Source organism: Phoenix dactylifera, chromosome 2 (assembly GCF_051530095.1).
Source record: "Phoenix dactylifera cultivar Ajwa chromosome 2, Ajwa_hap1_PhDact_Kaust_v1.1, whole genome shotgun sequence".
Classification (NCBI taxonomy): domain Eukaryota; kingdom Viridiplantae; phylum Streptophyta; class Magnoliopsida; order Arecales; family Arecaceae; genus Phoenix; species Phoenix dactylifera.
Window position 1 is genome coordinate 31,624,748 of NC_143191.1, and position 27,924 is coordinate 31,652,671.

Below are 27,924 nucleotides of genomic sequence, written 5' to 3' on the forward strand. Positions count from 1 at the left end.
AATGCGGATGTTGGCACCCCGGAGTGGGCCTAGCAATGAATATCGGACATGAATTTTTAGTAATCATCTTTATAATTTTTTTTATCCATATCAATTTACAAGTTTCCATATTTAACTTTCTTCATGTTCTAATTATTACTTTACTCAAAATATAGGTTTTTACGACAATGGATGAATAAATATGAAGAGAAAATATTTGCTAAAAAATATTTTGTTTAGCTATTGCATTGATAACTTACCCAAGCAAATATTTGTTCAATACACATTGATCATATGTTTATGGTTTGAAGTCAAGTGCTAGATAATGACATGGTTATTTGGGCATATACAAATCCATATCATTAGTTGCAACTTGCAAATGTACTAGTTTCCTGAGCTGCTTTATCTAGCATTGTCCTTCTAACATGGCTTGCTTAGGGGCTGAGTGGGTTTCTGACTTCGAATTGCTATTGATTCACATATGTAAATTTTCCTTAATTACATGTTCTGTTTGCCTTGTCATCATGGAACTTATGCTTTTCACAGTAGTCCCATCGGGCTGGCCCAATTGGGTTCGGTCCGGGCCCGGGCACTGGTTTATGCATCTGCTGCTTACGGCTTTGTGCTTGTCGCTCCCAGGCTCCCAGATTTTATTCATTTAGCTCGAGTTCAGATTTTAATAGCAGTACTAGAATTTGCATCAGCAAGGGTTATGGTTGTAGTGATCATGGCCGATGGTTTCCTTCTTTAATGTCATGTTTCTTAAGATGTATATGCATTTTTAGATAGTAGATATAACTTTCGTAGTTATGATGGTTGTTCTTTGTGTCATTCGTTTTGTTGTATATGACTATAGGTGGAGAGTAGCTATTGTTCTTCCTCTTACCGATAGTGATTTGTTGTATTAGCTCTTAGTACTAACTAGGTATTATTGACAGTGCTGGGGACTGTTATGTTTAGTAGATTAATATTTTTAACAATGATAATTGTGCTTACTAGTTAGATAGCAAACTTGAAGTGCTTGTACTTCTATAAGAGCCTGCAGCTATAACAAAAGCAATATTAGTTGTTTGCAATTTTATCTTATAGCGGACATAGGGTACGATGTTCATGGTAGTTTTGATGGCTTTATTAGGTCTTCATTGGTTTTGATTATTGGAATGACATTAATGTTATTGCTTAAGTAGCTTTTTATAGATTGGTAAACTTTACTTTGATTTCAATAGCCTCTTATGGTGACCCATGTCACCTAGATAACTTGTGATTTGTAACTATTTAGATGTCATTTGAAATGCAGATTTGACTCCTATAAAGCTAGAATAGTTGTACTTATAAAGAACTGAACAGATGAATGACTCTTCCTATTGGAGCTCGGGCAGGCTCGGGCCTGGATGGAATGAATGTTATACAGGCATAATACTGAGTCCTATCGAGCTGGCCCAATTGGGCTCAGGCCTGAGTTTTTGACAAATTTCAGCCTAAGCCCAGCCCGGAGCCCAAAAAAATTTTGGGCCGGGCTCGAGTAGGTGTAGCCTGGTGCGGTCCATTTCTAGCCCTAAACAGATGTCGTGGTTTGTCCAACATGCCTGGAGATTTTCCAAATGAAAGGACAAATAACAACTTCTTGCACCGGCCATCCTTGGCTGACAGAAGACGGCTGATACTCAAATCAGCTTTCAGCTAGCAATCAAATCCAAAGAACGGAAGAAACTGACGGCATCCTTGCGTAATTATATCAGCAACCGACTTGTACACCAAACTTCTGCTCAAGCAAGTTACAAGTCCAGAAAATTTGGTCATCCCCGGTACCTTAGACAAAGGATCGGCTGCTGTGAAGAAATTAAACTGTAAACGATCTCAGGAGGGAGGGGAAAAGAAATAGAGGATAAGGCAAGCTGTTGATTTATGTGATTTTTAAACTAATCAAGGTATCCTGTTTCAAATAAAGAATTTCTGAAGAGTGTTTCTAACATTTGCATCATATCATACAGAAATCCAGAGAAACCAAGGAAAAAAGGTCAGTAACATGCACACTTGAATGAAAATTTTGGACAAATACACATCCATACAATGTAAAACTGAACTTCAATCTGCCAGAAAAAAAACAAAAACAAAACAAAAGATTTCTAAACAAACTTATCTCTACCCATATCTAACACTTGACTAGGGGAGGGATGCTAGACCTAAAACAAAATAACCAAGTCCAGACCTCTCAGGTTTCCCTCTTTCCCATCTCTATTCTATTTTTCTGTTTCGGTTTAACCTTTGTTCATGACAGTCATTTCTCTTACCGGAGAATGGTTATGTGCCTTGAGTAACTTAGCCGCAATTTGTGTCAACTGCAGTCTGTCTTCACCCTTCAGGTGATCCATGTATCTGACAAGTTGAGGAAACTTCAACTTCCAGATGTTTAAGCGCAACGACAAGAAAAAGAAAATCTGTCAGTTGCTATGCTCTTGGCATTTATCATCGCTCTGATGATTGATCTTGAGCAGAATTTCTCACAACCTGGCTGGAGCTAGCACTTAATCAAACACCATTTTCTGCTGGAAGTGCAGTTCCCCATTTCCCTTCTGATTCTAAAGGCTCCAGTACTAGGACACCTCCATCAGTCAGCCCCAGCGCAAACTGGTTGGGTTCAGAAGGATGGGCAGCAATGACGAGTGGATATAAATTTGAGCTGAAAACAACACGTAGAGTAGTTCAGAGAAACTGGGCAGAAGGTATACATCCAGTCAAGCACCCATTAGTAAACACAAAGGTACCTGGGTTGGGCATTCAGATAGGCTGACGGGCTAATTCGACACCTCAATCGAAGGTCTGCTGTAAAGATACTCACGCTTCCATCCACAAAACTTGCATATATCATCTGGCTATCGCATGAATATGTTGCATGCGTAATTTTTCCATCACGGGGTACCCACTGTTGAAATAGTAGTAGAATAAGAAAGAAGCTTTGCAATTAGTAGATCAACATATGCAAAGGCATTGACAGAATCATATCTAAGAAAGGCAATTCTTCTGCATACATGGAACATAAAAACTGCTGCAAATGTGATGCAAAATTTACACGTGAAAGGAAGTACATGTTCACACAACAAAATTCTCATCCATGAATATGCAACATGGACAGATGGGCTGTGCAAGTACTACTACTGGGAAGCGATGACCAACTCACCTGTTTAAGGCATTCCAATTTTCCTGCATCATATATTGCTAGCTGTGTATCATGGACAACCAATAGTTGGAGCTGATCATTGTGAAACTGGACTTCTGTTTTTGAAAGAGGACCTGACATTCGTCCACTAGGTATCTGTAAAAATTTATTAGATTGTTTCTCCCATCCATCTGCTGCCCATATGCACAACTGGGGAAAAAAATCAAAAGAAAACACAGAAGTTATTTGTTTTTCACAAAACTGTATAAGCCTAGAAAGGTATTCATTGCAATTGAGAGATCTTTAGTGTTGGATGTTATCTACAACGTGAATGAGTTTGAGATTCTTTTCGTTGTCCAACATACCTGAGCATCTGCTCCTGATGAGACTAGTATATTTAGCATGTTAGAAAAGGCAAGACCGGTAATTCTCTTCTGGTGCCCTCTGAGATTGCTTTTTACCTGTAACAGAGTGTTTGAAATAACAGCAAGAACAACAATAACAATATAATCTAGTTACTGTTATCAGCAAGCAAGTTTTCAATTCAAAAAATGAGCACAACCTCATCAATGCGGACATTGTAGATTTGGATTGTGGAATCTTCCATGCCTATGGCAATGATGTTATTGTCTTGTGGATGAAAAGCAAGAAAAGTGGCTGCTGGAGAAGGGTGCATGATGGTTGTCACTGTCTGCAATATATGAAATACATGCTTTATAAGCACCAACAAGTAGATCAAGTGACAATAAAAGAGCAACATAAAGACATAAGCATGATGCACATTACCTTAAATGTCACCATATTGAAAAGGGAAATTTTTCCACCTGATGCAGACACAGCATATGAATCATTCTTTGACAGAGCAAGGCAATGAACAATTTCTTCTGTCCTTGCATCACCAATCTCATTAGTCATTAGTATACCGCTTGAAGGTTGCCACAGCTGTGGTGGTATGCTTGTTGTTGCCTGGAAAATCCAAGCATCTAGATACTTTAAGGTTTCAGAAAAGGACATTATGTATAAGTAACAGCAGCCAAAATTCAGAACCTTCCAAGGAGTATTTCTGTCAGTCTCCTGCCATTTCCATAATTTGTGAACAGCATTTGATGTCAGTGCCAATATAGCATGTCCTGAATTCGTATAAATCAATCTGGGTACCTATAGGGGACCATTAGGATACGTGAGAACCCTAAACGGCAACCTGCTTCTGAGGACATGAATTATTTATTCTCCATAAGAAAAATGATATCTGCGAACCTTGAAGAGATAATCGCATAAACAAAACGAAACTATTGACATGTCCTCTTCAAAATATATGACTTTTTTAAGAGTAACAACTTTTGATATGTTATAAATGGTGACCTGACCTGCATATATACCACAATAATATTGTATACATAGTGTGTATTTATTCTACATGAGATTTTGCATCTCCTACAAGGATTTCTTACTCTTGGGTAGCAATCTTGACCATTTTAGAGTGCTCTAGATGAGGTGGTTGCACATTTACCTCTTAGCAATCTTATCCACATTTGAGGAACCAAATTCAAAAAGGATACCACCATCAACCTGAGAACATATTACTGTTGCGCCAAAAAGGGGCTAACTTTATCATAATAACAAGAAGCTATAAATTCTCTTATGTAGGCTATTATGTTTCTACTACACTCCTTTTCTGTCAAAATGCAGAAAACCAATCCCCCTCATATCCAGGTCATTTCATGGTCTTAACAAAGCCAAGCCATAATAACAGGTTATGCAACCACTATAAGCTCAGTGTAATGTGAAAGGCATACTTCTGCACTCCCTAGTTAACTGCATATCAAACTTAACACTCATCTTTGAAGCTTCTCATCTTATATCCTTGCATATTTTAATAGTTTAATCATATCTCATTCATCACTAAAAGCCCTATGATAATATCTTAATTCTTCAGACTGAAACTTTATTACATGAGAATTAAGTTCAACATGACAAGGAATGTATAAGAACTATATAAGAACCAAACCACATCCTTGCCAAAATAATCAGCTGCCCTTATAATTTTGTTGTACATCTATTTTCTTCTTTTACACAATTTTTTCTCTTTCAATTTTTTTTCAATCTTTCGTCTTCCCAAAACACGTGAAAGCACAAAGGATATAAATTTTAATTGTTAGCCAACCATCACTTGGAGGAAAATTAAAAACCCAACCAGATTTACTTAACATAATAAGCTGAACTAGCTGGTGCAATTGATTCACCCATTAGTTTGGTAGGTAGGTTGAATACTGATAGTGAATAGTTCTTTATTGCAAGGTTCGCTGTCTCGGACCTTGTATCGGTGCCACACTAGCACAATGTCGATATGGTAAGGTGCGGAGTTTTTTTTAGTGTACCAAGTGTCGGTATGCCACCAATATTGGGTACCAGTACCGATCCGATATCGTATGGTATGTTCCGTACTGTCCGGTTCGGACTGGTATGGCATACCTTGCTTTATTGTATTTTTCCAGTCTTGAATTTTTCTTTATATTGCTAAATTCTCACCATGTGGTGGATATGAGTTACTTGGCTTTTAAGTCGGCCATCAATTATGGTGAGCAGGTCAAGCTTCGGATCAAATATAGGCCCAACTTTCTGAATCATATAACCATGGTATGCTGAACCAGCCGGTTCAGCACGTACCGTACCGGTCCAGTACAGCCGTGGAAAATGGTACCGGGCCCGTACCGAGAAAACCCAGCCGGAGCCGGGGAAGAAGAAGAGAAGGAGAGAGCGAGCGGGGGAGGGAGGAAGAAAGAGAGGGCTCCGCCGCTCGCGGAGCCCAGGGGGCAGAGGCCAAGGCCACGACCACGTCTCCTGTTTCTTTCAAAATAGGGGACGCAGCCGTGGGAAAGAAATTTAAAGTTTTTTAAGTGAAGTCGGCAAGCGACTTGCCGACTTCACTTAAAAAATCCCATTTTTTTTTTGCGGCCTCTGCCACGCCCCTGCGGCCCTCCACAGACGGCAGAGGCATCTCCTCCCTCCCTCCCTCGCTCGCTCTCTTTTTCACCTCGTCTTCTCCAACTCCAGCTGGGGCTTTCCGTACGGGCCCGGCACCGAAATGGTACTGAAAACGATGAACCAGTCTAGTAGGCCACCGATACGTCTACCGGTACCAGTTCGAAATACCTTGCATACAACTAAACCCAGGTAAAGGACATAAGTGTCAATCACTGAGCATGATTTTATATATGAACTCGGCTTTCTTGTTATTTTTCTCCATATTATTCCCAGTTCCATGGAATCTTGGAAGATCTCTCTAAAGACACATTTGATTAATTATATAACCAAATGTATATATGTGTGCATGCACAACTATATATAGATGTAGGCATGCAAGATAGTTCATATTTATACAATAACTTGTGTCAATATTCTATGTTGTTTTATGAATAAATTATATAGGAAAGATATGGCCTATTCATTTCAAACTTAGTGTGAGGTCCCAACAAAGACTACCTGCAAGATGTTAATCTTTTCCTAAAGCAAACAACATAAAACCACAATTCTCCTTGTACGCCTGTATTCTTATGTCTTTAGACCTACATCTTACCACTCTTGACATAATGATAAAATTTTTCTCCTCAATAAGAGACATCAGAGAGAAACAAAAAAGAGGGATGATTATATGCATTGTTTTCAGAATCTAACTATACATGATCTGAACCATGCCAAACTGAGTGGTTCGGGGCATACCAAACTAGACCAGCCGGTAATTAGCATGGTTTGGCCCTTTGGTTCAATCCCTTTTCTAAATATATGAAACGACCGAATAGCCTCTTGAAGCTTCTCTTCATTTCTCCCTCGCTCTCGATTCTTCTCTCTCTCCCAGCAACCTCTCTCTCCCAACAATCTCCATATCAATGGACATCAACACCTATGCCCTCTTCCTCGATCAACGGTTCATATATTCTCTCCCTCGACTGATGCCAAGGCCCTCTCCCTTGATTCTGCATGATTCTTGGATCCTCAATCAACGTTAATGCTGTCACCTTCGATTGATGCCAATGCTTCTCCTTTGGTACGCCTCTCTCTCTCCCCCCCCTCTCGTTGCTCTCCCCCCTCTCCTTCTCCTTCTCTCCCCTTCATCTTCTCTCTCCCTTAGTTCTTCTCCTTCTATGGTTAGGGTTAGGTTTAAGGTTTCTTCCTCTATCCTCTCCTCCTAATCTTTAGTCTCCAGTATACCTCGACTTGGAATAGTACATCCCAATACCATACCAAACCGGTTGCTAGCTGGTAGAAGCTCCGGTACCACTTTTGTGAACCTTGCTCTAAACAATACGGATCTCATCCTTGAATTGGAATAAAAGAGGTCTGTAAAATTCAGATCTATGTTTTGGATTATAGGGTCCCTCAAATCATAAGATCCAATTTGATCATGTCAGTTATACTTAAGCAAATAAGAAATCCATTTCTATGATTTATACAAGTTATGGGCTTTTAGAATTATTTATTTTTAAATAACAGGGCTTGAAAACATAAAACAAGCAATCTAGATACTGTTTTCAAGTTCGGAAAACTAAAGATGCAAAACTTTTGGAATTCATGAAGTTAAAAGCATGTGGTCTTCGTGTTCCGGCAATCTGTTAAAGGATATAATTCTTTCTTCCTAAGCATCTTCGATATTTAGACATGATGTTTGTTCATTGCACAGGCTATGTACAGCCTTATAATAGTGGAATTATACTTTGTCTTAGATTATTTATTCAATTACTTTACAATTAATTCATTTTTTCAAAAAAATCATATTTTATGTATTTTTTGCAACAAAAATGAACAAAAGCTTATGATTCACAATTTGATCCATGGTTCAATCTAATCCAAATGCCTCTATGACTTAAGACTCAATTTTGATCCTATAATGACATTGGGCGCTAGTTTGACACCACCAAAGTAAAAACCTATCTCCGAGAACCTCTAGTGAGAGACAAACAATTTGGAATGATATCTTACATTTCTAATTTCTTGAGAGTTATGAGTGAATTTCTTTTCCTCCCAGTAGTACTCAACATCTCAATCCATCTTCACCAGAACTTTGTCAAGCTGGTTGAAGAAAATGTTGTTCTAACATCAATGACAATATTTAGATGAACTTAATGGGGGATACTCTTATTACTTAGCAAATGTTGTAGATTGAAGGATCTCCACCAAAAAGCTAAGTGATATTTTCATTATTTTTGCTTGGAAAGGTGGACTTTGCTGACATGGCCAACTGCACAAACTTGCAGATCAGGTTCCTCCTAGAATTTTGGATTTGTTCTGTAGGTAATATAATAGCTTAACAACCAAGTGAAATTTATACCCTCAAAAGGCAAGCAGCTAGCCGTGGTCATGATCTGGAATATGTTACATCATTGAGGCAAAGAGGAAATACCTTTAAGAATACCCTTCTTAGCTCAATTGTTTTCTCATGACTATGCCTTCCACCGTGGCCTGTTGTCCAACATCTTCGGAATATCAGGGGTCCATGCAGAAATTTTTAATGGACTTGGATCTAACCCAAATTTGCAGAGCACGGCCTAAAAAACTGGATATGGATTGTAAGCAACATCTGATGGGTTGGACTAGAACCATGGATCAGGGCCTAGAAGATAGCAAGGTCAGACCTAGACTTACATGAGTTTGACTTTAGTATGATAATACAATCAGGATTTAACCTATTTTACACCTAATGGTGCTAAAACACCATCCTAAAAATCAAAACCCTACTAGTCACACCATTTCTCTTCTTTATCGCAACTATGAGCTCTCCTCTTTGCCATCTCCATCTACTTCATTTCTTCCCTACTGCTCTCCTCTCCTCTCCTTTCCCAACATAAGCTTAATTTTATAGATCTCAAAGTCCCCTCCATTGCCTTATCATAGTTAGTCAGGCTTCAACTTTCAAAATGGAACACCTCTTTGACTCTTCTTGTAACGATATTCTTTTGGTCAAAAGTAGATCGATCTAGTTTTCCCAAGCTTGGAAGTTGGGTAGATCCTCTCATGCCCCTCTTCCCCATTTATCTATCACTGATGCTGCCACCCCCTCCCCCTCTCTTTTCATGAATTTCCTCCTAATCAAAGGCCTTAGCTAGAGTTAACTCAGACCCAAAGTTAGACATTGGACAAAGAAAATGTTAGCCTAGACCCATAGGAGACTTGGATTTTTTGTATCCATGTGGTTCAACATAGGTCCAATCCATCTAAAACCTTGGCCAACAAACTCATATGCTTGATTCCTTCTCCCAAGAGACTAGAAATGCTAATCCCGTTAAACATTCAACCTGCAACAGTCAAAAATAATCTTGCACCTTTTCACCTATTTTACAGAGATGGTTCAATACAAGTAGCCTCCCTCCCTCTTTGCTTAATCCATGACCTAGTACTACCAAAGCACCTGTGGATCACACGAAATTTAATTCACAGTTAACGCTATTACCAAAACACCTATCAATCACATAACATTTAATTAAAATGTTTATTTTGTACCATGTGTACCCACATCAAGGATATATGTCAATCCAAGTCTCATTTCCAGCAGGCGAAGATCAATTTTCCGACTTATTGTGGCATGAAGATCTTCTTCCATAAGTCAATTGATGCTTCAGATAAGATGTATGATGCACAGTATATATTGAAACTTATAGAGGATGTGATAGATCATGTGGGAGAGCATAACAACTTGTAGGTGGTCACTGATAATGGGCCATAGTATCAGGATGCCAGTGAGTTGTTGGAGAGGCAGCTCCACATTTTCAGAACACCATATGCTGTACACTGCATCAACCTTATGCTTATCGATATCGGGAAGATTTGCAAGGTCAGGAAGGTCGTGAAGACAACCCAGTCTCTATCATCAGATTTATTGAAAATAACACATGGGTCCTTGCTCTGCCAAGGAAGTTCATTGCAGGAGTAATATTGAGGCTAGGCGTTACACGATTTGCCATTTATTATATTGCATCTTGAGAAGCCTTCTTGAGAGGAAAGTAGGCCTATGCCCGATATTCATCGGTGTTGAGTGGAAGGAGAGCAGATATGCGAGGGACAGAACTAAAAGGAGCCACATGGGGGCCATGGTGACGAGCCAGTAGTTTTCGATGCGGGCCGAGATGGTTGTGAAGGCTATCAAGCCTTTATACGCCATGCTTCAGGCCGTGGACTATGAGAGATACCCGTAGATGGGCTTTCTTTGTCATATGATAGTTAGTAAAGAATAGATCAGCTGAGCAAATCTAGTGAATGCCTATGAGTACATAGACATCATTGAGCAGAGATGGGACTACCAAATAGGTAGGGAGTTGCATCTAGTAGACAAGAATATGCATTAAAAATTTAAAATAGTTGCTTATTGTCTAGTCTTCTAGTTCATCTTGTCATACTAAAACAATTGCAAATTGTATTGGCAGCTTGCTACTTGAACCTGAAGATCTAGTATAGCATCCTTAACATTGCAATAGATGAGGAACTTTTGTCCGTCCTGCATGATATGATATACAAGATGGAGCCTGATACAGATGTCGCAGCACAGTATCTTGAGAAAGTTAGTTAATTTAGATGGAAATATGTCTTCCATAATTTTAAATGTATTCAACATATTATAACATCACGGGCAATGTCATTTTTGTACAAACAAAACTATCCAGGAAGGGCTTCCACAGCTTCGGTGAATGAGAATTTGTACTCAACAAAGATAGTATCAGAATGAATCTAGGTATATCATATATGAACAATAGCTAATAGGTGGTTGCTTGATATTTTATAGTTACCACCATCTTATATGTAATTTTGCTCAATGCTTTCCTGCAGCCGAGTAGTGGCTTCATTTTAGGGGGTCAACCCAACACCTTAGACGGCTTGCTATCCAAATCCTCTCACAAAAGGTGCTCTCTAGTAGCCATGAGTGCAACTAATCCACATTTGCCCTGATCCGTAGCAGACAAAGGAACCTTCTCATACATAAATGCCTCAACGATCTCTTCTACATGCACTACAATCTAAGGTTGAGCCAAAGTATATCAAGGAGGAAGTGGAGCTAAAGTATAACGATCCGCTCCATAATGATTTTGTACCGGATGATGAGGATCCGATGATTGGTTGGCTTAAGGGCCAGCAGTGAGATCCAGAGCTTGATGAACCAGGATCGCTTCCACAACCAGCTAGCATTGTAGATGGCGAGGCTAGGATGAATGTGGAGCAATGGGCATAATGTAACACCCAGGGTCTGCTGAACCGACCTGTACCGGTCGGTTCAGCCCGAACGGTCGGTTGACCGGTACCGACTGGAACCGGTCCGGTTCCAGTGTGTAAATCGGTTCCGACCCAATATGGGTCGGAACCGATGGTTTCGAGCACCATACCGGTGCGAACCGAGGCGGTTCGCACCGGTACATGCTCGAACCGGTGCGAACCGAGCCGGTTTGCACCGGTTCGGTGCTGGCAATGAGGTGCCAGCGCTGTGGCACTATGATAGTGCCACAGCGCTGGTTCAAAGTGCCTCTGGCAGAGGCACTTTGAAAGTGCCACTGTGGCACTCAAAGTGCCACAGTGTGGCACTTTCAGGCACTTTGAAAGTGCCACAGTGCCACAGTGGCACTTTCAAAGTGCTGTTTTGTGCGGCACTTTGAGCTTTCAAAGTGCCGTTTTATGCGGCACTTTGAAAGCGGGAGGTTTAAATTGCCGCTTTGTGCGGCAATGCGACCAAAAGTGCCGCTTTGTGCGGCACTTCGCGCGGCACTTCGAAAGTGCCGCGCTGTGGCTCACAGTGGCACTTTTCAAAGTGCCACAGTGACCCAACGGTTGGCTATAAAAGCCAACCGAATGCTGAAGGCTGAAGCCACAAGTGCATCAGTTTAAGTGAAGGAAAGGCAAAGAGAAAGGAGGAAAAGAAGAGAAAGGAAAAGACAAAGGCATGAAAAAAAATTAGAAAGGTCGGAGAGCGTCGTTTTTCTTGAAGAAAAATCCAGCAAAAACAAAATAAGGTAAAATTCCCCTACATTGTTTTTTTAATATTTCATTTAAATTGCTTAAAAAAATTAAGTCAAAAATTGCCAAAAATTAGAAAATGATTCAATGATTCCATTTCGTTTTGAAATTTTTATATGTTGTTGATATATAATTTAATTTAATTGCCAAAAATTAGGAAATGATTCAATGATTCAATGACATTAACTGTTTTTTTTACAGAATTTATATAATTTATAATTTAATTAATAAATTTAAAAATTAATTTTTAATTAAAAAAATAAAAATTGAAAAAAATTAATGTGGTCGTAGGAATGGAGCCATCAAGGAGAGGGCAACCCCAAGAGCGTAATATTGGCTGGGAGCATGGGAAGATGCTCGGTGAACGTCACCAGTTTCAGTGTAATTATTGCCACAAGTGCTTCAAAGGAGGAGGAGTAACCAGATTAAAGCAGCACTTAGCCGGTAATTCTCGTGAGATATCTGCATGCTCGGAGTGCCCACCGACCATCCGTCAGCTGATGAGGAAAAACCTCGCTGAGATCAAAGCAGCCAAGGAGAGGGCTGCCAAGCAGAAAGCGGAGGTGGAACGCCAAGCTGCAGAAGCACCTTCCTATCACTTGATGGAGTCACAGGAGGCTGAGGGTCCAGATGAGGAGGAGGCACAGATCCAGGCTGCCATGCGGGCGAGTCTGGATGATCGATGGCAGCAGGAGGAGGTGGCGAGGCATCGGGCTCGATTTGGGCCCTCGTTTTTTGAGTCGGGCGCCGGTTCTGGTGGAAGCAGACAAGATCCAGAGTTTCAAAGGACAACATCAGTCAGGGAGGGCGAGGGCAGAGGACGTAGCCGGATTGCATCTATCCTGGGTGGTTTTCGTAGCCGAAAGAAGACTTCCGGAGGAATTCCACCAGGTGCGTCAATCCATGATGTAGATCCGCATGCCTTCCCCAGAAGAGATTCGAAGCAGCAAAGAGTAGACACAATGTGGAAGAAGGAGAAGAAGAAGGATATGTGGCAAGCTATTGGATCCTGGTTCCACTTCAGCCACATTCCAGCAAATGCTGCAGACAATACATACTACAAGTCTGCCATTTCTGCCATACAGACTGCCGGTCCCGGTGTTGATCCTCCAGGTCCGAGGGACATCTACGGTGAGCTTCTTGACAACAATAAGGAAGAGCTAGAGAATTGGATTGGTTCATATAAAAGCAAGTGGCCCACATATGGGCTCACTCTGATGTGTGATGGTTGGACCGGTCCGACAAAGCGGGCCATCATCAACTTTCTGACATACTGTGATACGAAGATCTTCTTCCACAAGTCAGTTGATGCTTCGGATAAGGTGCACAACGCCTCATACATCCTCAGACTTATGGAGAAGGTGATTGATCAGATTGGAGAGGAGAATATCGTGCAGGTCGTCACTGATAACGGACCACAATATAAGTTGGCCGGGCAGGTCTTGATGGAGCGGCGACCACAAATTTTCTGGACCCCATGTGCTGCACATTGCATCGACCTCATCCTGATGGATATTGGAAAGATCCGTAGGGTGCAACATACGGTGGAGATAGCTCAACGCATCACCAGGTATATTTATAGCCATACTTGGGTTCTTTCATTAATGAGAAGGTATGCAGGGGGAGAAATTCTTAGACCAGGAGTCACACGGTTTGCTACGAATTACATTGCACTTGATAGCCTTATCGAGAAGAAAGGAGCCCTACGTCAGATGTTTGTCAGTCCCGAGTGGCAGAAAAGTAGATATGCCTAGGCCGACACTGAAGGAAGCAGGATGGAAGACTTGGTAAGCAGGCAGTCATTCTGGCAGCGGGCCAATGTGATAGTCAAGGCTATCAAACCATTATATGAAGTGCTGCGGGCCGTGGATAGCGAGAGGTATCCCCAGATGGGCTTTTTGTATCACATGATGGAGAAGGCAAAGGCTCAGATCATGGAGGCAGATGTAGCCCATGCCCAGGAGTACATCGACATCATTGAGCGGCGGTGGGGAGCCCAAATGGGTAGGGAATTGCATCTAGCAGGTAAGCGATAATATTGATAATTATACTGATTGATATATTTGTATAGTTATACTAAGATGGTGTCATCTATGTGCAGCATACTATCTGAATCCCCGGTTTCAGTACGAGAGTGGAATTGGTATGGATGATGAACTTCTTCATGCTCTGCGTAATGTTATTTATAAGATGGAGCCTGATCCAGAAGTCGCCGCGTTATGTATAGAAGAGGTAACTATGATTTAGTAACATATGTAAATATATCAGATCTTATATTATTGACATACTACAACAAGCTTCTTTCCACAGACCAAATTATTTAGAGAGGGTAGCCACAGCTTTGGACAGCGACCAGCTGTCATGAGCAAGACAACTATGAATCCAGGTACAATACAAATCTGCAAGACATTTTTGCATCTGAATTATCTTCAACTATGAGGCCATCATATATATAAAATGTAATTATCTTCAATATTTTTGCAGCTGAATGGTGGATTCATTTTGGCGGATCCGCAAAAAATCTTAAGCGGATAGCTATCCGGATTCTCTCCCAAATGGTCTCCTCGACTGGCTGTGAGCGCAACTGGTCCACCTTCGGCCTCATCCACAGCAAACAAAGGAACCGTTTGACACAAAAGCGCCTCAACGACTTAGTTTATGTGCACTACAATCTACGATTGAGGCTAAAATGCATTCAAGAGGAAGTGGAGCTCAAGCATGCAGATCCCATCTATAGAACTTTTACAGATGATGATGATAATCCTATGCTCGACTGGCTTGCGGCCCAGCAGCAGAAGCCCGAGCTTGATGAGCCGGGATCATCTCGACGACCAGCCAGTATCATAGCCACCGAGGCTATGGTCGATGCACAGCAATGGGCTGAGCGCAACATTCCACGCACTCCTACAGCTGATATGACGTGGCTAGAGGGGAGCCAGTCACCGCATGACTGGTCCGATGCTCCCGTTCAGAGAGATGATCCTCTCATGCGAGGACGAGGACGAGGACGCTCTACTACCCAGTCGACTCGATCAGGAGGGCGTCAATCCCAACAAACAAGAAAAGGAAAGAAAAGGGCCCCAATGGAGAGTGTCGAGGAGGAGACTTGGACCAGCAGCGATGAAGATTCTGGTGGTGATGGATCTACTAGCCATGGAGGAAGTGGAGGACAGTATGGTACTAGTTATGAGACACAGCCGGAGGGAGGTTTTCGATACACCGGTGAGTCTCAGTTTACACATGCTACACAAGATACGGACCACGGTAGGCCGTCTGATATAGGCCGGTCAGATACCATTGCATATCGAAGAAGAGCTCCTCGAGGTCGTTCAAGAGGCCAGGATGCAGCTGCAGATGACCTTCCATATGGAGTCGAATCCATTGATGTATCAAGTTCCGAGTCTTCCTATTATCCGCGGCCTCAGCCAGCCTATGGATATGGTGCATCAGAGTCATCTTCCGGTAGCTACTATCCTGCGCAGCCCGGAGGATCTTACGGATCGGATTTTAGTGCCGGCATATTCGGATGGGCCCCTTATCAAGACACCTCTCAGAGCCAGAGCTTCAGCGAGAGATCCGAGAGTTCTTATGATCCAACGCGCATTCCTCGAGGATTGAGCATACAAGACTACAATGCCGCTTGGTTAGAGGAATGGGTTGATCTGCCTCCATATTATGCTGCTGATCCAGATATTGACGAGAAGCATCGCCATTCGACCCGATTTTAGATATTCGAGAGTGATTTAAACGTATGTAATTGATTGTATCTTAATTTGAAATTTTTTTATGTTCTTCATCTCATTATTTGAATCATTTGGAAGTAATAAGTTGCATCATCTAGTTTTAACCTTAAACTTGAACATAAAAACATCCAAAAAACTCCAAAAAAAAAAAAACGATGATGGGTCGCTAAATGTACCCTATCGGTACGGTATCGGTTCGGCTCGGTTCGGCAACGGTACCGTACCGATACCGGAGCCGACCGGTACGTCGGTACGATCGGTACCGCGAACCTTGGTAACACCTATGCTCACATCCAGTAGATCAAGCAAAGGAGTCAGTGGGGATCAGATCGTCAGATGATTCCATATCCGAGACATCCTTCTAGTGATTTGATTGAGAGATGCTCATACGAGGCCGCCACACTTCCAAGTCCAATTAGTCGGGAGGGATGGTCAATCATCACAGCAAAGCCAAAGCGGCGTAGGATAAGAAAAAAAGTAGATGAGAAGAAAAGTAAAGGCAAGGCCTCGTTGGAAAGAGTGGAGTCAGATTCAGATAGTAGGGAGCCCTCACAGTCATATGAGAGTAGCAATGCTGATGCATTTGGTGGCCATGAAGGTCAGACCATCGAGTATGGCTCATAGCCCCAAGATGGGATTCAATTCTTAGGAGAGTCCCAATTCACTCATACCATACAACCAAGAAACCACGAGGATACGAATGCATACAGAAGATGGATCCTCGAGGTCATGGTGGATACGATGACGTAGTATGTGGGGTAGGATCCCTCGATATAGCAAGTTTGGAATCCTATACGAGATCCTATGGATATGGTGTCGGCTACTTTTTTTATAGTGCTTCAGACACGTCATCCTCCAGTGGCTAATATCCTTATAGGTCGAAATGTACTACCAGCATATTCAAATAGATCGCTCCATGGCCATAGTATCAGGCTGATGACTCACTATCACATACGATATGTACCTTATGACAGGCCGACAAGCTTACAAGAGCCGAGGGCTATGTGGATGGAGCATTGGGTTGAGCCCCCTGGATATGAAGATGAGCTCGACGTTTATGAGAAAAATCGCCACTCAATAAGATTTTAGATGTTGGTATGTATTTAAAATTTTAAATTAGCTTTTTGTTCTATATTTTATTATTTTTTTATGACAGTTTAATTATATTTATCATTAAAATTATAGTCATTTTATAAAGAAAAAATATGCAAAAAAGAAACAATGCAGTAAAGAATATCAAAACACTTCAACAAAGAAAACTTAATGTTTAAATCACTCAAAATTTTCATAAAACATCATTAAAATCTAAAAATTTATAAAACATCATTATTTTTTTAAAAAAATTAAAAAATTAAAAAATGGTATGCCGATCCGGAATCGGCATGCCAATCCGTACTATGAGTCAGTACGGCACCGAACCGGTAGCTAACCGATAATTGGGGCATGGTATCGGTTCAACTTACCGTGCATAGAAATGTCTTTGAATTTCTGGGATTAAATTAAAACTACACGATTCAACATGATACATTGAAATCAAAATCTAGGCGATAGGCAAGCATCTTGGCCTAGTTTTGCTCGCCCCTATCTAGAATATTTAAGCACCAACATGCACCTGAAATGCCTCAATTTCGAGTCCAGCTAATTTTGATGCAGCCTATGTATAGGTTTAGATTCACCTAATCTCAGTTCCAGGTTTGACTTATTCGAATTTTAGTATTTAATTTTTTGACTATTTTTGGTGTTAATTAGAGTTTACCAGCATAGTTTCAGTTTTGCTACACTTTCAGGTTCTATAGAGTTCATTCTACATGTCTTCGGATGGTCATTTTGCAAGAAATAGGTTTCTACTTGATGGAGGCCTACTATTTAGGACCTTAGATGAACCTTTTTTTGCAGTGTTAGTCCAAGTTCTTAAGTTTTGGAGGCCACAACTCATTTCAATTATCAGTAGAATTGACAGCCAACTTATCAGGATCTACCCTCTGCTAACAATAAGGTAACATACAGCTGCTCTTATCATGGTGAAAATAAAGGAACATCTAGCCTCTTCCAGGCGCCTAGGAAAGAAAGAATAGAAGAAAAAGTTAAAAACATGGCCCGATGCCCTTATCTATTAGCATTTGTTCTCCTCCTATTCTCCCTCTCTGCCTCTCCTATATAGCTTTAAATCTCAGCCATCTAACAGCATGGAATCCTTAAAGTTTGTGATCCCTCTCCTCATTCACTTCTTTCAACCTTTCCCTTCCAATTTGAAGTAGTCTTGAGGATTTGCCTCGAGGTCATGATGACGATTGCCCCATTGTATAGATATTTTTTCTTTGCGAATTTTCTACAGAAGAATAAGAAATCATTTCAGATTAAAAGAAAATTTCCTGAGCTGGTGCACATCCCAAATCATACAAAAGCACTGCAAGCTTATGATATTTTTCTAGACCAACCATCCTTTCATCGATCATGCAAACCCATAAAACATGTTTATTTTCCTCTTTAACATGTGCCTTACTTAGAAGTACCCCCAAAAAAGCAATATACACTCATACATAGGCTTGCATATGATATTGAAAGTTGACGATGAATCTTCATAACGAGGTCAAGCCATGGAAACTTCCAAGTGGACCTTCACCTCTTTGTATTCCACCTTTGCTCCAGCCAATGATGCAAACATAAAGAATATCCAATTGTTTGTCAAGAAATGTCTCTTTGAATTACAATAACACTCTCTCTTTACATTTAGCAGGCATGGCTAAACTAATTTTAGTTATTACCTCCAAATGCACATCAATTTTAATCAACTTGTAAATAGGAAAATATCCAGTACCATCATGATTCATGAACATGGCCTATGCATTTACTATGCAAAGGACATCAAGAACCACTCACATAACAGTATCATGCCCATCTACTAGTCAAATCCCACGTCAATAATATCTGCTCTCTCTTAAAGGTCGCAGACAAAACTTAAAGACATTGCAAATCATTCAACATATTCAAATTGGGCCATCAAAACTCAAAAACTAACTCTTGATGATTTTGCTAATCATAGCTTGGTCATAATCGAGCATCCACCAACTACACATCCTTCTTTGGGATTAATTAGATCATAATTTCGACCAAGTTCATGCATCTAGGAAGTGAAACTAATCTACAGGTGCCACTGGCTCGGGTTAAGTCAGGTGTGGCTCGGGCAGGGAAAAGAAGCTTGAACCCATACACACCCATCTATTTATATTGTTCCATAACCAACCCATCAACCTAATTAGGACTCGCCAACTATGAAAAGCTAAAAAGAAGAGACCTAAGGTTAGAAATCTAATTACAGTGATGAAGTGAGGAAAAGAAATAAGGTGGGAGAAGGAAATATGTTAAATCCAAAACAGGTTGTCCCTGCTGGCTGCTATTTTTCTCTTTAGTATACTTCTTTTTTTCTCTTAATATTGCTTGTGGACAAACTAAACCTTAACTAGGTCATGGCCTGCCACACTACTACCACTATCCTAAGGCGTAGGAATGGATCTTAAGGGTTTGTTCAGTTGGGTTTGTTCAACCCACATATACTCATCAAGTCTGGGGGCTAAAATATAAACCTGATAGATTTATGACATAGTTAGTCTAAAGTAAGGTCTGCTGAACTGGCCCGTACCGGCCCGTTCAGCCCGTACCGAACCGGTACCGCCTCTGACCGGTCCGGTACAGCCTTAAAAAACGGTTTCGGCCCCGAAGCGGTTCCACCTTCGTACCGGTGCGAACTGGTCCGATTTGCACCGGTACAAGCCCGATACCAGTGCGGTGGCGCGAGCTGGGAATCGCATTCGCACGCTGTTCTTCAGAAGCAGTTCCCAAAGCTGGGAACCGCACCCGCGCGGGGTTCTCCAAGCTGGGAACGCGTCCGCGCCAGGTTCTCTGCGCGAGTGCGAGCAGAGAATCGTGCACCCAGCTCGCGCCCACGCACATTCTCCGGTCAGGGAACTGCGCTCGCGGCCAATTCCCCAGCAAGAAATTGCACCCGCGCGCAGTTCCCCGCGTGAGGCAGCGTGCCCATGCGGGGCAGCCCGCGTGGGCCATTTGATGCCACTCTGTGGCATTTAAAGCGTCCGTGCCTTATTTTTTTTCGCATCCGCGGACTTCGCTGTTCTGTTGGCCGGTTTGGTATCGGTTCCAACCGGTACCGGTGCCCATCGGTACGGTCAGTATGGCGGACCTTGGTCTGAAGCATCCAAGCCTGATCCAACTATGAAAACCACTCATCAAGAGCCATTTAGTTTGACAAGTTTGGGTGGGTTGGCATGTCTGATTTAGAAAATGCCACCCTCGAGTTACTCCTATAATGTGCTAACATGCAAGGGAACATACCCAACTCTAATTTGATATGGTGTTTGACCACTCAATTGTGTTATAGGCACTTGAAAGAAGAGCACAATGATTTTAATATCTTCCTATTTGATGTGAAAACCATGAGCACATAAACCAGCATCGACAACCCAACCAATCCCCTGAAAGGTTATTGACTTTTGGGAGAGAAGTAGTTGAGTTATTTTACTAAACAATTGATCTACCATACTAGGCAAGGAAAATATTTCCAAAGTAATATACCAGGAACTACACCAAGAAGAACAACAAACTGTTGTAGAAATCGAAGCCTCCCTAGCAAGCAGCTTCAGGATCAAGACTTGGAGACTAGGATTTGTTTTTGTAGCTATTTTAGTAATTAGGGCATAGGACATGTCGATGACCTAGTGGCCATAAAATGGATAACAAAATGATTTATTTGACGTTAGTTTTTTTCTATTACCCCATAAAAGAATTTTACTAGTAGATCCCAATCAATGCCCTAAATCTATGTTTCAAATGGCCAAGCACTTCTAGAAAGGGGACACAACAACAAAAATTGTCTGAGTGGATGTTGTAATTTTTGGGCCAGAATAGAAAAATGTGTCATACTCAATTAAGCATTTAATTAAGGTACACATATTGTACAATGAGAATATGTACTTGCACCATGTAGTGATTATACAAATTCTGAAACAGTTTCAGTTATGTCCGGTATCCTCTGAGCAAGGTACGCGGAACCGACCGAACTGACGTACCGGTGGGGATTGGTACCGAACCGGCCAACAGCAAAAAAAAAAAATTCGTGTCCGCATTTTAGCCATAGAGTGGGCGGGGCCGCATAGGCTCGCGCTTGCGCGCGATGCCGCATAGGCTCGCGACCCCGCGAGGAAAACCGCGGGCGGGCAAGGTTCCCTGCGCGTGGAATCGCGCGTGGGCGGGCTGCCTCGCACGCGAGCGCATTGCCCTGCGCACAGACGCCCATTTTTTTTTCTTTTCTTTTTTTTCCCTTCCCTTCTTCTTCCTCCTTCCCGAACACTCTTCCTCTCCTTTCTTCCCCTCTCTCCTCCTCTCTTCTCTTCTCTTTCCCCCTTCTTCCACAAGCAAAGAAGGGGCCGGAACCACGAGCAAGACGGGTGATCCTCGTCGGCCCGAGGGAGGAGGTCAGCCCGAGGCCCGATGTGATAGATAGGCTTCTTCTCTTTTTCTTCCTCTTTTTCCTCTTCTTCGTCTTCTTTCTTCGTCTTCTTTCCTCTTCTTCCTTTCTTCTTCCCCGGTGCCGGTACCAGGCTTGTATCAGTTCAAACCGGACCGGTTCGCACCGGTACGGGCAAGAAGCCTTTGGGGTCAAAACTGAATTCTATGGCGGTACCGTACCGATGCTGGCCGGTACCAGTGCGGTACAGGAACCGACCGGTTCAGCAGACCCTGCCTCTGAGAGCTTAAGTCAAAACTTGATTTGTTAAGGAGCACTACAATGCTCGCAGAATTCTATATTAGAGATCTATTTGCACCCAAAAAAATAAACAAATCTAGCATGTGGGAAAAGAGAGTCCCGGATTGAGTCTAAGAGAGTACTATAGTGCATTAAATGCCAAGGTGAAACAATAGCAGTATAAACTCCTCCATCGGGATGCATATAACTCCATTTTCCAAATAAAATGTATTAGAATAAAACAAAGCACATTACTATATAAAGAAAAAAGAAAAACTAAAATATCACTTCTGCAATTTCAGTTCAAATAGATTTTACATCAAAAACAAAAGAAGCTGACTAAAATGTATAGAAGTCATCAAATCAATGAATATTTGTCATAAAGCATCATGCCAGATGGATTAACACAAAAAAAAAGGAAAATAAGCAACATCCAAAGGCTATCCTATTAAAGGGTCACATGAAACATATGCTTATTGTGCTGCTAAATCAGTAGTGGTAGCTTCATTCCCAAATTGCTGCACTAGTTCAACATTCTTACCTTAGCTGCTACCAAACTATCTGGAAGCCTCAGAGAACGGCACTGAGATGGTTCATTGATTTCGGCCAACTTCCAAATCTTAGATTTCTCAATTGATTCATCAATTATCCTTGGTTTCACCTCCTCCAAACTCTGACTCTCCTCATTCTATTGTAAATTTGAAAGTAAATATGCATAAAATAATCCTCATAATCTAAGCAATCTAATAGCAAATAGTCAAAAACCAAATTTATTTTTGAAAGAAAATGGGATCTATTAACACCAAGGCACATACTACAACTATAAACTTCATATTACCCATGCAACAACAGTTGTCACAGGAGCACCTCTATCAGCAACTGAAGCACTAGTTCCAGCCATTGCACTGACACTTCCCAATGGTCTAATGGCCGGTTCCTGCACCACAATCAAATGACTAGAATTGATGATCAAATATGGCTTGTACAATCAAAATAAGGAGAAACCATGCAAATTAAAACATAAATATGTTACTAAGTAAATCTCCTTTGGAATGGACTCAGAAGCTGATCTGGCGGCCAAGGAAAGCAGCAGCTGACCAGAAGCATTTGCTAAAATTTTAATACGGTTGTTCTTTGCTGAGACGGCCAGCAAGGCCCCATCCTTGTTAAATTGGATATGTGGTGATGCCTAGAAACATAAGGTTGTATTCAGTAAATCATGACCTGTCGCCAACATGATAAGGAGAAAGTATAAGGACAGCTATTAGACTAGTTACCGGTAAACCACCATCCGCATCAGTGGTTGTCAGTAAGTTGGTGTTGTCCATGTGCCAAAACTTGACCATATACTCATCTCCAGCAGCTAAGAACCGATTTTTTATTGTATCAAATTTTACCTCACCCATAACTTGGTTGCGTAAACCATGATATGTCCGCTTTATCGTCCCTTCAGATTCATTCCATTCAACAATATAGGGCCTTAAATCCTTGCCAGTCCCACAAGAAAACAGCCTTATTGTGTCCACGGACCATCATTATATTAAAAAAAAAACTGTGAGAACTATTATTAAAATTGAAGGACATCTTGTTATCACAAATATCAAGCAAGCCACAGAAAAATAAGGGAAGTGATCATCACGCCAACCTTGTTCCATCAGCACTATAAGCCAAAGTAGTGCACCATTGACCAGGTGCTGTATAATCAACTCTTTCGCCCATATTATCATACAGCCATGCTTTAATCTTCCCATCAAGAGAAGTCGAAAAGATGAACTGAAAAAAAAAAGAAATGGAAGAATCTAATGAACTTATAAAAGCCCTGAAAAGACTTTCAACACAAGTATTGAGGTGAACAAGGAATTGTCAGCTTAAGGCTTTTAGATTGCTTAAAATAAGATAGTAATATAAGTATACAAATTCTGAAAAGCATGTTACCGGAATATTTTCTTTAAAATGTGGATATATGGAGTACACAGGTGCTTCGTGACCTTCGAAAGTATGCTGAAGCACACCAGTAGCAGCCTCCCATACCTGAAGTTAGATAGTTGTTAATAATGAAAGCATCAATACTAACTAACTTGTCAACAAGATTGGTGTAACCTTGATAATCTTGTCTTCTCCACCGGTCACAATGCACACTTGTCTCTTAGGTTGAGAGTAGGCAGCATCATTAACTCCACCAACATGTGCTTCAATCTGAAAAGTCACATAAGTTTTGAAAAAATCCCTTGAGGCATCAGAAAAATATAATGGCTCGTATGATTAAAGATTCGCCAGTATAATTGAATTCAAACTCGGGAGCGTGTAAAGAAACACAATTAGCTGGTAAATATTACCTCTAGATGGTTTGATATGCCATCACGGCCATTGTATGTAAACAAATGCACAAGATGTTGGGAGTATGCAACACCTGCAAGTGCAAAGCATGACAATCGAAATTTTACAAACACCAGAAATAGTTTATGAGGTTGTTCATCCTTGCTTTACACATACTGCTCGTTATATGGCATAAACTATTGAATTATAATCTATAGAAAGACCAGTTTTCTTTTTGAACATACCGAATTGAGTACCATCAAAGTTCCATATCACACGGTTAACAGATACAGTGGGATCCTTGGCTAGAGCTGTCTGCTTATAATTAAAACCAAAGCGAGAATGAAAATGGAGATTTCATGAATATATTACGAAATCAGAATCTACGGGCAAACTGGAATACCTGAAAGGAGGCTGAGCATGTTCGGAGATCCCAAACTCTGAAACTTCTATGAGCAATCCTCTCCCCAGAAGCTACATTCCACAGTGAGATTTCACCAGTAATTGTTCCAACTGGAGACAAAAGTTGACAGTCAAACTCAATGTTGAACCTATATGAACTCTGAGGAAAAACCTTCCTTGGTGAAAAATGGAAAGATACTAAAGAAACCTGTTTTCTAACCTAAAAGAATAGTTGGTTGAGCAGGATGAAAATCCATGCTCATGACAGCAGAACCCTGATTTAGAGTCATTGCAACAGTCCTGGGCAACTCATCAAGGGCATGCTGGCTCTGTGCGATGCCAGAGGATCCAATAGGCAAATGAGCAGCAGGCAGGCCAACCTGCAAAGACAATTGTAATAGAAACATTTCATGTGTCCTGAAGAATTGCAAAAACTTATAATGTATCTACAAATTTTATCAACTTAAAACCCAGAAAAGAAAGAAAAAGTTTGCAGATTACAAGTGCAAAAGACAGCACAAACCCAGCACTTTCACAGACAGAAACATTGCACGGAAAGGGAATAAAAATCAAAAGAAAATTGAGAAGAAAAAACAAACCTCCTCATAGATTCCCATAGGACGCTGTCTCTTTATCACATATCCTGAATCTGCCGTGTGATAATCCAGAGCAGGATTTCCGTTTGGGGGAGTCAAAGGACGCTTCAAGAGACAATCTACCAAGATGAACAAAAAAAATTAATGCATATAATAGATAATTTGGCAAAAAGAAAGTCGTATGCAAGTGTATGCAAGCACCATCTAAATAAAACAGCCCAATAATATATGGGCCAAGTACTTCACAAAAACCGATCTACGAAGATAAGATAGAGGGTTAAACAATTCTAAATGACAGGACCAAACTGCTAACTGAAACAACTAGGTCAATAATACATGGTCAACTGAGCAAATTGAAAACATCTTGATAGGTAGAAATCAGCATCATATCTATAGTAAGAGTTGCATATTTAAGAGACACATAGAAAACATTGTAGTTCTTTATCATTGCAATCATCCAACTTTGTAAGATATAGCTGGATTTAACAATTAACAGAGTACAAAAGAAAGGGAACTGATCGTCTTAAAGCACAGGGAGAATGGTGGTTGAATATGATTTACAGGGTGAACCCAATGCTTGCATGCCAAAAGACAGGTGTGGTATTTTGATCATGACAGGCCTAGAAAGAGGAACTGCTGGAGTAGATCTTCTTAAAAAGCAAAAGGAAATACTCACGAGAATGTGCACGAGGAGGAGCTGCTAGATCACCAACGGGGGCACCAAAGAATGCAGGGTGGGACCCAGCGTTAGCCATCCAACCTGCAAAGGATGTTGGCAGAGCTGCTGCAGCTTGCTGAAATGGCTGAATGAAAATGAATAAACACATGAAGTCATTGAATGGCTTACTCAAGGCATTCGACCTGAAACTAGACTGCAAACAATCAGTTCGCGAATGGCTAAGTCAGCTGCTGCCACTCACCAGTTGGGGAAATGCTTCGAGTTTTGGCATGACATTCACAAGCGGAGGGTATGGAGACGGCACAGGCGCATCATTTGGTTGGGAACAAGAATGGTCAACGAAAAGGGTCTTAATATCAGCGTTTGGACTGGGGTTCTTGCAGAGCTGATGTTGCCAGTTTAAACTGCAAAAGAACACAATATGGCCAAATCCCAGAAGATACCAAAACAAGAAAACACATAAAACTAAAGATTTCTTTCTTTCTCCCCGGACGAATTCATACCTTTGGTTAATGAGGGTGCGAAGTCTTGATTTATTGATGGGAGGAAACTGCAACTTGTTAAGGAATAGAGGATTCACCTCAATCAACTTCTTGAGCTCTGCCAGCATCAGCGCCCTTTCCGGCTGGATATCTCCATACTCAGATAGTCGATCGTTCTCCCTTAAATTAACAAAAAAACAAATAATAATGTAGTTCGCAACATCAAGATTAGTACCTCCAATACTTCAATTCTCGCTCAAGATCAAGAAAACGCGCCAAAATTTTAAGACGCAGTTTACGACTTGAAGATCAAAATACCCCATTCTTCGATTCAATCACAATACCTGAAGTTCTCCAAAGAAAGGAGTAGAGTAAGTTCCTTAACAATGTCTTTACCGACTGCCGAGAACACCTTCAGATCCTTGATCAGGATGTCTAGTGCCTTGCCCTTATCATGCCTGTGAACGTACAAATAATACATAAAAGGAAAGCAATGGAAGCATTGAAAATAGAGCTAGCAAAGAGGGTTACCTGTCAAGGGCCTCGAGATACTTCTGCTTTCGGATCTCAAAGAAGACCCTCATCGAGTACCGATTATCATCGAACTTCGTAAACCCCGACAGGTACCTCTCCACCTCCTCCCAGTCCCCGGCGAGTACGGTCTCCTCGAAGTAACTCATGTTGAAGAAAAGCCCCGACTCCTGCTCCAGTCTTCCGTAATACGAACAAGAACACCGATCAAGAAAAGGAACAAAAGAAAGGCATGCAAACAGAGATACGATGGATAATGAAAAGGGAGAGGGGGATTTGTTGGATTCCATACTTGTGGACGGTATCCTTCAACTTTTCCTCCTCTAAGTACTGGAGGATGAGAAACATAAGGTCGCGGCCGATGCCCGACATGGCGCCCGGCGGCGCCTCCTCTCACGGTGGCGGGGGGGGGGTCGTCGGAGAGCCTCCGGTGGCCAGCGGGCCTGCAGATCGGGGGCGCGCCGCCGCCTCTGGGGGGCCACGAATCTGACCGGGCTCGATCTCCGTGGATCGATGGTGGCGAAAAGTCTCTGTCGAGGAGCGGCTGAAGAGGTTTTTTTCTTGAGGGAACGAGAGAGAGCGAGAGAGAGGTGGGGGGACGGGGGTATATCGGAGGCTAACAAACAAGAACGAGGGACGAAAAAGGCCATGGAGGAGCGAGGTCAGGACTTCTTTATATACGCACACAGATTGAAACTGACCGCTGATATGCCCGCGGGCTTATTTCTTGAAATGACCAGCGGCTTATCACTGGTGCGCGCAAATCAATCTCCAAACGCGAAGAAACTATCAGAAACGCTATCGTGGTGTTGAAGGTTTCGGGATGTTTCGGGTAAGAACTCATTGTTGCCGAATCAACCCCGGATCACCGCCGATAACTCTCAATAAAAAAAAACAGTAAGATACTCCCGCTTCTGTGGGTCCCGCATTTATGACTTGAAAACTAGGGCTGATGTCAGGCGATCTCGATCGGTATTTGAGATCTTCACCCCTTCTTGGGATTGTTTTTGCAAGGCACATTGGAGCACAGAGGACTCGTCCTATTCACATGGTCGGTGGTACGAAGCGCCAATATTCCCGCGACGCTGCCGATGGAGCCTTTAAATTGGGACTGAGTTTGGGCTGCGGGCGGGGGCGAGGTGGAAGAAAAGAGGCAAGACCGACCGAGGCCGGCGGAGGTGCAACGTACGTGCAATGCGGTTGGGGTTTGTTTGTTTCTCTATGTTTTCCTCTCGCAGTGTTCGCATAGTAGTACCCGATAGCTGCGTAAAGAGAGATGGTGTACGG

The 27,924-nt window shown here is 41.7% G+C and overlaps 2 protein-coding genes across 5 annotated transcripts; one reads left to right on the forward strand and one right to left on the reverse strand.

The window, feature by feature from the left end:
- Positions 1 to 1,988: 1,988 nt before the first annotated feature.
- On the reverse strand, positions 1,989 to 27,876 carry LOC103711491 (protein TOPLESS-like). Of its 4 annotated transcripts, none has more exons than XM_017843892.5 (25): positions 26,930 to 27,876; positions 26,638 to 26,817; positions 26,451 to 26,564; positions 26,128 to 26,286; positions 25,866 to 26,028; positions 25,622 to 25,748; positions 24,949 to 25,064; positions 24,570 to 24,729; positions 24,351 to 24,460; positions 24,193 to 24,262; positions 23,968 to 24,041; positions 23,732 to 23,827; positions 23,567 to 23,662; positions 23,277 to 23,404; positions 22,909 to 23,143; positions 22,665 to 22,820; positions 22,470 to 22,568; positions 22,173 to 22,319; positions 4,184 to 4,294; positions 3,923 to 4,102; positions 3,699 to 3,827; positions 3,502 to 3,597; positions 3,158 to 3,346; positions 2,745 to 2,902; positions 1,989 to 2,659 (listed from the first exon to the last, which is right to left on the reverse strand). In XM_017843892.5, exons 1-25 carry the CDS (start codon positions 27,007 to 27,009, stop codon positions 2,509 to 2,511), a joined length of 3,324 nt encoding a protein of 1,107 aa, XP_017699381.2. In that variant the 5' UTR covers positions 27,010 to 27,876; the 3' UTR covers positions 1,989 to 2,508. The 4 variants fall into 4 exon arrangements, with proteins under 4 accessions (XP_017699381.2, XP_017699380.2, XP_088572011.2 ...); XM_017843891.5 differs by having other exon boundaries at positions 24,193 to 24,265; positions 26,930 to 27,710; XM_088715885.2 differs by lacking the exon at positions 22,173 to 22,319 and having other exon boundaries at positions 26,930 to 27,710.
- On the forward strand, positions 12,279 to 14,002 carry LOC120111834 (uncharacterized). Its single transcript, XM_089928882.1, has one exon. The coding sequence runs from the start codon at positions 12,421 to 12,423 to the stop codon at positions 13,879 to 13,881; it is 1,461 nt and encodes a 486-aa protein (XP_089785008.1). The 5' UTR covers positions 12,279 to 12,420; the 3' UTR covers positions 13,882 to 14,002.
- Positions 27,877 to 27,924: the final 48 nt, after the last annotated feature.